The sequence below is a fragment of the Aureococcus anophagefferens genome (assembly GCF_000186865.1).
Source record: "Aureococcus anophagefferens unplaced genomic scaffold AURANscaffold_5, whole genome shotgun sequence".
NCBI classification, from domain to species: Eukaryota; class Pelagophyceae; order Pelagomonadales; family Pelagomonadaceae; genus Aureococcus; species Aureococcus anophagefferens.
The window spans coordinates 2,029,244-2,038,277 of NW_008705565.1; the positions used below are offsets into that span (position 1 = coordinate 2,029,244).

The window sequence follows — 9,034 nt, forward strand, 5'->3', positions numbered from 1 at the left end:
GAACGCGCGCGGCCGGCCGCGTGCGGTCGCGCGGCTCCGGCTCCCGAAGCGCGAGCGCGCGGCGCTCGCGCGGCGGGACGCCGCCGCGGCGGCGGCGCTGCGCAGGGACGAGGCCGCCGCCGCGGCCGCGGCGCTCCGGCGCCGCGGGGACGAGGCCGCGGCCGCGCGCGCGCGCGCGCGCGCGGCCGAGGACGGCTGGCTCGACGGCGTCGTCCTGCCGGGCGACCTGCGGACGCGCGTGCTGCAGCTCGCCGTCGCGACGCGCAACGCGAAGCGCAACCGCGCGCCCTTCCGCCACATGCTCCTCCACGGGCCGCCGGGCACGGGCAAGACGCTCGTCGCGAAGCGGCTGGCGAAGGCGTCGGGGCTCGAGTACGCGCTCATGTCCGGCGGCGACGTCGGCCCGCTCGGCGCGGACGGCGTCACGGCGCTCCACACGCTCTTCCGCTGGGCGCGGACGTCGGACACGGGCGTGCTCATCTTCATCGACGAGGCCGAGGCGTTCCTCGCGTCGCGGTCGCGGAGCAAGCTCACGGAGCACATGCGCAACGCGCTCAACGCGTTCCTCTACCAGACGGGGTCGCCGACGAAGTCCTTCATCCTCGTGCTCGCCACGAACCGCGCCGAGGACCTCGACGAGGCCGTCCTCGACCGCGTCGACGAGACGCTCTACTTTGGGCTCCCGGCGCTGCCCGCGCGGCGGAGCCTCGCGGCGCTCTACTACGCGCGCTACGTGACGAGCCTCGTCTACGCGCCGTCGCGATTTCGCGCGCTGCTCCGCGCGCTGACCTTCGCGCCCGCGGCCCTCGCCGTCGCGCCGGACGTCACGGACGCGGTCCTCGACGACGTCGCCAAACTCACGGACGACTTCTCGGGCCGCGAGATCGAGAAGCTCTTCGTCGCCGTGCAGAGCATCGCCTACGGCTCGGGCTGCACCCTCGACGCGGCGACGCTCCTCACCGTCGTCCAGGCCAAGCGCGACGAGCACGCGCACAAGGCCGCCATGAACGACGGCGCGTCCATCCGGTCCGCGCCGAACACGCCGCGGTCGAACCTCGCGACGTCGCCGGCCGTCAACTCGCCCGGGCGGCGCCGCAAGTAGGAGGAGCCCTAGACGTAGTAACTCCAGACGGAGAAGAAGATCCACGTCTTCAGCAGGACGGCGGCGGGGAAGAGCGCGCGCGCGGCGATGTCGCACCGCAGCGACAGGTCGAAGCCCATGACGCGGTCGACGACGGCGTAGCCGTAGCGCGCCTCCGCGCGCTCGAAGCGCGCGAGCTCGAAGCGCTGCTCGATGGTCGAGAGGAGCTCGAGGAACTCGGCGAAGGTCAGCCGGCCCGCGGCGTCCCTCGGCGCGCCGTCGTAGATGTGGTCGAGCACGCGCGACGAGCAGAAGACGTTGAACGACCGCAGGAGCCTCCGGCACCGCCGCGCGTCCAAGGGGTCCGTGGGCGCGTAGTAGCCGTCGGCCGTGTACTTCCGTCGCACGTAGTCGACGATGGAGTGCACCTCGCGCGCGCGCGTGTCCGCGTCCGCGAGACGCCTCGGCCGCGACGCCTCGGCCGCCTCGGCGGCGGTCAGCCGGAGCGCCGGCGCCTCGACGCCGTCGTCGTCGTCGACGTCGACGAAGACGGGCCCGGGCGCGGCGGCCTTGAAGGAGCGGACCGCGGTCTTGTGGCGCGCGAGGGTGAGCATGAAGTCCCTCGCCTCGTGCTCCTTGGCGACGCAGAAGCAGACGACGCCGTACTGGACCGCGCAGAGGAAGATGAGGATCTGCGACGCCGCGAGGAAGTCCGTCAGCCAACAGTTGTAGGAGATTTGCGGGATGGTCTCGAAGATGCTGTTGATCAGAGTCCGCTCGACGAGGAGGCCCATGGACACGATGGCGACGCGGCCCGGCACGGAGTGGCGGTCGACGAAGAAGCCGAGGTAGACGAAGCCGAGGAAGATGAGGTCGGGGACGAGGCCGTTGACGACGTAGTAGTGGGGGTTCCGCCGGAACTCGAGCTGGCCGATGACCGTGTCCCAGTCCTGGTCGATGTCGTCGAGCGAGTCCGGCCGCGAGGACATGAGACCGTGCGTTTTGCTCACGGTGTTCTGGCCGACGTGCTTGAAGCCGTCGACGTTATCCTCGACGATCCACGTCGTGTGCTCGAGCCTGCTCGTGGAATAGACGGAGACGCCGCTGTACTCGTCCCCGACCTCGCCGCCCTTGGCGACGAGGTTCAGCTCCGTCGAGTCGTCCATGTACGTTTCGAACGAGATGTCGCACTTGTGCCGGTCGAACGGGAGCTTCCCGAAGTGGAGCGGGCACGTCAAGCCCATCGACAGCATGACCGTCCGCAACACGGTGCCGTCCGGGTAGAGCATGAGCGCCCCGCCGTCGATGTTCGTGAAATCGGGGAAATCGCCCATCTGCGTAATAATAACACCCGGATCCCAGATCAACGTTCGCAGTTCCCTGATCTCCGCGCCCACCGTGGAGCACGCCGCCTCGTCCGTGTTGAGCGCGAGCCGGGGGTCGTTCCACAGCACCTACGCGCGCGCGAAGCGTCGACGCGAGCGCCGGGCGGCGCGCGCGCGGACGAGGCGACGACGGATGGGGATCCCGGATGGACGCGGGAGACGCCGACGCGAAAATAGCCCAGGAGCGTGAACGTCCGCGCGACGGTATCCACGCCCTTGAACGACAGCAAGCGGAGCTGTACTTGTATTTTATCCGGCGGCGGGTGCGTCACGGATAGGTTCGCCCTGCCTGGCCGGACCTGCCTGTCGTAGACCGCGGGATCCACGAGCGCCCGCAGGGCTGCCGTCGTCGTCGCGCTGCAGCTGCCCGCTGCCGCGCTGCACGCGGCGGGCAGCAGCAGGAGCAGCAGACATGACAGCATCTCCATTTTGCAGCTCCATTGCATTCTGCCGGAGCGAGCTACAATCAGACGATGTTGAAGGGAAAGCTGAGGGCTTGTGGCAACGGAGCGCCTGTCCACTATCGCATGGCGTCGTCGCCTCTGGGCTCGCCATCGAGACGCCGACAGCCCCCCCCCCTCGGCCGCCGACGTCAGCGCAGCGAGTGGAGTCCTGTCGAAGGCCGCAGATAAGTGCCAACAGGTCGGTCGAGGCGACGTGAACAAGGCGCTCGGTGTTTTACAGCTCATATGTGAAAGGGAACCGAAGAGCTCGCTCAGGAAGCTGGTCGACGTTTTGGACGCCTTCGTTCGCCGCGCGGAGCCGTGGGCGTGCGACGGCGCGAGTCGCGTTTCCGCGCTCAAGCTCAAAGCGCGACTGGAGACACTCGTCGCGAGGCCGCGGGTTCCCGACGCGCCGCTGAACCACGACTTTAGAGAAGATGCGCCGACGTCCAAGCCCTCGCCCCGGGGAGGAAACGCGTCCCCGAGGTCGCCGCGTTTCGCGCACGAGACCGTCGGAAGCCACCTCATGCCTTCCCTCCTGCCGGCGGACCCCCCGAGCCGCCGGCGCCGCTCGGAGGAAGTTCCGGAGTCGCCGAAGGCTTCGGCCAAGCCGCTGAAGTCCTCGTCGCCGAGGAGCCACTTCCCCCGGGATCGGGGCCGGCCGCCGTTGCCGTCGCTCCTGCCGGCGCCGGCGGCGGACCCCAGGGCCTCGGCCCGGCCGCTGAAATCGCCGGCGCCGAAGACCCACTTCCCGCGGCGGGACTGCTAACGTGTATAGACGACGCGCGTCCCCCCTAGCGGCGGGCCTTCTGCTTGAGGTAGGCCTCGTAGCCGCGGAGGATGTCCTCGTAGGCGGGCGAGACGTGGGGCCGGACGGACTGGAGCTTGCGGTAGATGTCCGCCGCGTCCGCGGGCACGTGCGCGTGGCCGAGGACGTAGTGGCGGTAGAGGAACATGCAGGCGGCGATGCAGGCCGCGCGGTGGATGCCCGCGAGGCAGTGGACGGCGACGGTCCCCCGCTGGAGCGCGTCCCAGGTCGCCTCGTTGATGGCGTCGATCTTCGCGTTGATGTTCGCGCCGCGGCTGCTGTACCACTTGTGGACGGCGTGCGCGACGACTTTCGGCGGCGACCCGCTCGCCCAGGGCGACCCGGCCTTGTAGGGCCGGCCCGGCCGGTCCTGGTGGCAGTTGACGACGAGCTCCAGGTGGTGGAAGATGGGCTCCGTGGGCACGTCGCGGCAGAGCGTCTCCTCGTCGCTCAGCAGGAGCGCGCGCGTCCGGCCGAGGCTCAGCCAGGGCACGACGGAGTAGTTCGTCCAGGACCCGTGGGGCGTGAGGTCCGCGTGCTCCCAGCGCGTCATGGGCGCGCCGGCCGCCGGCGCGTCGGGCCGCGCGTAGAAGAGCCGCGGGCAGAACCGGCTCTTGACGTCGGCCTCGGCGAGGAGCGCGAGGGGCGCCGCGCCGGCCAGGACCTCGGCGAGGGCGACGAACTCGTGCTGGCCGTCCTTCTCCTGGCGCACGGAGACGTAGACGGACTCGTCGCCGTCGCTCGGCCCGAAGCCGGCCAGGGGCACGGCCTTGCCGCCGCCCACGGGCACGGCGGTCCAGGACCGGGCGTCGAGGGCGTCGCCGCGGATCGTCAGGCGCAGAATCTTCTCGTGCTCCAGGGCCGCCGTCAGCACCTCGCCCTGCGCCTTCTTCATCTTGTAGGCCTCGGCCGGGCGCATCGCGGGGGCTGCGATTGCAAACGAATGCGATCGAACCGTCTGGGCAGCTCAGTGCGAATTTTGTTGAGGCAAACTTGCGGGTAACGTGCTTTCAGCGACTAGTGGCAGTACCGATGCCAAGCGACCTGCAACACCTTCGTGTGCTCAGTATGGTCGAGATCGCCAAGCAGCGCGGCGGCACCGTCACGCAGTGCTGGGCCCACACGCGAGCGGGCCAGCGCTGCGCGTCCGCCGTCGCCGCCGGCGCCGTGCCCTACTGCGCCGCGCACCTCAAGGCCGGCGACGGCGCCCTCGAGAAGGTCGCGCACCCCGACGCGCGCATCGGCTTCTGCCTCGTCGCGCGGCGCGCGCTGCCCAAGGGCTACAAGGTCGCGTTCTGGGGCGACCGGTCGCGCTGCCAGACCGTCGACGTCGACGACCGGTGCCTCCAGTACCTCAGCGGCGCGAAGCGCACGAACCCGAACGGCGTCATCGACCCCGCGCCGCACCCGGGGAGCCTCGGCCAGTACATGAACGCGCCGTCGCCGCGCGAGCTGCCGACGGCGCGGCGCACGCGGACGTACTTCGGCGCGCACAACGACGGCGGCCTCGTGGGCCAGGCCTTCGAGACGACCGTGCCCCTGGCGCGCGGCGCGCAGCTCGCGTTCCCCTACGACAACGAGTGGTGGCGCATCCGGGGCCTGCGGCGCCTCGACGCGGGCTGCGGCGCGTTCCCGCTTCCGCGGAGGGACCCGGGCCGGCGCCGCGATGCCGCGCGCGCGCGCGAGGGCCGGCGCCTCGACGCGCTGCTCCCGATCCTGGCGCCCTTCCTCGACGAGGGGACGTGCTCGCTCGTGGAGCTGGGCTGCGGCAGCTCGGGGGGCCTGCCGCTCGCGCTCGCGGCGACGCGGCGCCGCTTCCGCCGCGCGGGCGTCGTCGGCGTCGCGAGCGCCGCGGCGACGCGGGCGCTGCTCGCCAAGGCCTGCGCGCGCGCGACCTTCGTCGCCAGCGCCGCGGCCGTCGCCGTCGTCGGCGCGGACGTCGTCGTCGCGCCGACGAAATCCGCCGCCGCGGACGCGCACGCCGCGCGACTCGCGCGGCGCGCCCTCCGCGACGGCGGCGCGCTCGTCGTCGAGGCGTCGGGCGACGACGACGCCTTTTTCGCCTGGGTCCGCCGCGCCGCGCGCGTCCTCGGCGGCGGCCGCGCGACGATGCACCGGTCCGCGCCGGACTGCGCGGTCTACGTGTTCGAGCGCGCCGGCGGCGCCGGCGGCGTCGACGTCGAGGTGCGCGACTACGACTAAAGCGATGTTACAGGAGCCCGATGGCCTTCGCGTGGGCCGGGCAGTAGCGGCGGAGGTACGTCTCGAGCTTGCCGCCCGCGCCATCGCCGAGCCGCTCGCAGCCGAGCTCCGCCGCGGCGGCGTCGATCTCGGCGCGCGCCGCGGCGACGTCCTCCGGCGAGCCGTCGGTCATGACCTCGAGCTCGAGGACCCGGTGGCCGTAGGACGCCTCGTCGACGTCGACCCGCACGCGGCCGGGCAGCGCGTACGTGTCGCGGAACGTCGTGAACGCGGCGAAGACGTCGAGGCCCGGGAAGGGCAGCGTCTCGCCCGGCACGCCGAGGGCCGCGAGCTCGCCGACGATCTGCGCCTCGTCCTCGACCTCGCGGAAGACCGTCGTCTCGCCTCCGGACGCGACGCGGTCGCCGTGGGGGATCTTCAGCTCCCAGGCGCCGTCGCGCCGCCGGAGCCACGTGTCCTGGGACGTCAGGGCCAGCGCCGCCGTGTCGAAGTACTCGTCGTGGAATTCCACGGACGACGTCGCCGACCCGCCGGCGGCCTTGACGCGCGCGGCGAAGGCGTCGCGGTCGCCGCTCACGGCGAACTTCTCCTCGACCTCGACGCTGCCGGCGCCGAGCGTCGCCATGCGCGACCGGCGGATGGCGATCGGCGCGCGCAGCGCTGATGTGCGCACGGCTAGTAGCAGCACGGAGATCATACGATCGATCCGAGAGCACTGCTAGGCTAGGAGAGGTTAACAGCTAGAGGGCCTACCCGGGGGGTTTGCGGCACCAGGCCTTGCGGCACTGGGACTCCAAGCCTAGCCGCGCACTGCAATTTGGGTGCAACGAGTTCAACGTCGCGCGCGTCGGCGCCTTCGGACTGCGTGTAGGGACTTCTTGCTACGCGAGTGCATCGACTTCAACGTCCGTGCCCGCGGGCGACTACGTGTACGGCGCTTTGTGCTGTTCAGTGGGATTTAGAGACGCGGGGCGCGCCGCGACTCCGTTTTCGGGCCAGCGCCTAGCGGCAGCAGGTCGACCGGCGGCGCGGCGGACCGTCGTCGTCGTCGTCGGGGTAGAGGCTCGTGCTGCCGCGCTTCACGCCCTCCGTGTTGTTGCATTCGATCTCTCCGGCCTTGATCATCCCATAGACTTTCCGCGCGGGCGCTACGAACGCCTCGTCGACGTTCGTCCGCGTCTTCGCCGACGCCTCGAGGAAGATGAGGCCGTTTTCGAGCGCAAAGGCCGCGCCCTCTGCCTCGGAGACCGCGCGCTGGTGCACGAGGTCGCACTTGTTCGCGATGAGGACGACGAGGCACTGATCGTTGGAGTTCTTCCGCGTCTCCGCGAGCCAACGCCGCACGTTCTCGAACGTCTCGCGCCGCGTGACGTCGTAGACGAGGAGCGCGACGGCCGCGCCGCGGTAGTAGGACCGCGTGATCGAGTGGAAGCTCTCCTGGCCCGCCGTGTCCCAGATCTGGAGCTTTAGCGGCACGCGCGGTTCGACGTAGATCATGCGCGCCCCGAACTCGACGCCGATCGTGAGCTCGTGGGCCTCCTTGAAACGCCGGTCCGTGAACTGCAGAAGGAGGCAGCTCTTGCCCACGCCGGTGTCGCCCACGACGATGTACTTGAGTAATGCGTAGTAGCTCATTGAGAGACAGGCGAAGACGTCCGGACCGACGGCGTGTCGATCGGCGCTGTGCTCAGGCCGTGCGTAGCGACGCCGAGCCGGAGCACTGCCCCGAGAAAAAGCAGGAAGCCCTTGCCGATGGACGCTCTGTACAGCTGTGTTAGCACGGCGCCACGAATTTTGACGCCACCAAAAATGACACAGTTTTTCGCGATCGCCTCGGAGGCCTCCGCCGTGCACCACAGTACCGCCTCCGTATGCCTGCTAGCCGGCCGGATCCTCTCCCACTACAAGGCTATGTTACTCGAGATTAAGAGCTCTCCTTGCGCTCCTCGATTTCGAGCTCCTCGAGCGCGCCGCGCATTGCGGCGTAATACGGGTCGTCGACGCCGCCGTTCTTCGCTTTGAACTCGTCCAGAATTTGCAAAAGGCCGGCCGCGCCGGTGAGTAGCTCCGGAGCCGGCGGCGGCGTCGCGGCGGGCTCGTCGGCCGGAGGCTCCGGCGGCTCCGCGGCGGGCTCGTCGGCGCGGTCGACGGCCCTCGCGGACTGCGCGCGGTACAGATCCATCTCCTTCTCGTAGCGCGCCTTGTCCTCGTCGGCCAACGCCTGATACTTCTTCGTCGCTTCCGGCGTCATCTTGCGCCACAGCCTGCCGCATTTCTTGGCAATCTCGGGAAAAGACATGCCCTGTTTCTCCAGCTTCGGGCGCTGCTCGTCGACGAAGATGACATACGCACTCCTCCTCCCCTTGGGCTTCGCGGATGGATCGTCGGCGCTGCGCGTCTGATGCAGCAGGATGACATGAATCCGGCGTCGGCCGAGGTACGGTTCAATGATTTCGGAGACTTTCGCGGAAGCGTCAACGCGTACGCAATTTTGAACTGCTAACATCTGGTACACCTCACTGGCATCCGCTGTGCTGTATCCCGACAATACAGAAGCTTCAAGGAACTTGAAAGGCGGCTTGGACTTGACCAGCTGGCGCGCGGTGGCTGCCATTTCCTTCAAACTTTCATTTTCATATATTTCCGTAGTTTTCGAGAGAAAGTTCTTCGCAAGACCCATCGCGCAGTCGTACGAATCGAGCTCGAGCATGGCCGGGGCGTCCGGGTCTATGAAATAGAAGCCACCCACTGCCTCAAGCGGAGTCTCATAATGCGCGTACATGAATATCAACTCCGTTTCTGCCTCTGGAATTCGAGGGCGCAGGATCACTCTGGACGAATACGTGACAACGTCGTCAAGCGCGACGGGCGCGCCCTCCTCCTCGAGGTTGGAACCGATTGGTGCCAGAGACGCGACGATAGACCCGTGCTTCGAGATCCCGTGCACCTTGAAGAGCCGGGCCGCGTAATAACACACGGCCTTCCCCTCCGGCTGACCTGTAAATTCGCATTGCAAGCAGCGCACTGACGGTCTGCCCTCGTCTTCGAGCCACTGCACTTCGACGTCCACCATTAACGTCGAGGAGCACGATGCGATCAGCGCGCCGCGGGCGAC

At 69.2% G+C, this 9,034-nt stretch overlaps 3 protein-coding genes across 3 annotated transcripts in view; 1 reads left to right on the forward strand and 2 right to left on the reverse strand.

Moving 5' to 3' along the window:
• AURANDRAFT_23222 (hypothetical protein) overlaps positions 1-1,102 on the forward strand; it is a gene marked incomplete at both ends in the record, with an annotated part of 3,352 nt that extends 2,250 nt beyond the window's left edge. The window contains one exon of the mRNA XM_009036730.1: positions 155-1,102. Coding sequence (XP_009034978.1) covers positions 155-1,102 — 948 coding nt within the window. The remainder of the gene's footprint in view (positions 1-154) is intronic.
• A 5,819-nt stretch (positions 1,103-6,921) lies between these two features.
• On the reverse strand, positions 6,922-7,554 carry AURANDRAFT_58844 (hypothetical protein; the record flags this gene model as incomplete). Its single annotated transcript, XM_009036911.1, has 1 exon — positions 6,922-7,554. One exon carries the CDS (start codon positions 7,552-7,554, stop codon positions 6,922-6,924), a length of 633 nt encoding a protein of 210 aa, XP_009035159.1.
• Positions 7,555-8,074: 520 nt separating this feature from the next.
• On the reverse strand, positions 8,075-8,317 carry AURANDRAFT_17752 (hypothetical protein; the record flags this gene model as incomplete). The annotated part of the gene is made up of 1 exon (XM_009036910.1): positions 8,075-8,317. A coding segment is annotated over one exon (243 nt), but the record flags the coding sequence as incomplete, so codon positions are not given.
• Between the last annotated feature and the right edge of the window lie 717 nt (positions 8,318-9,034).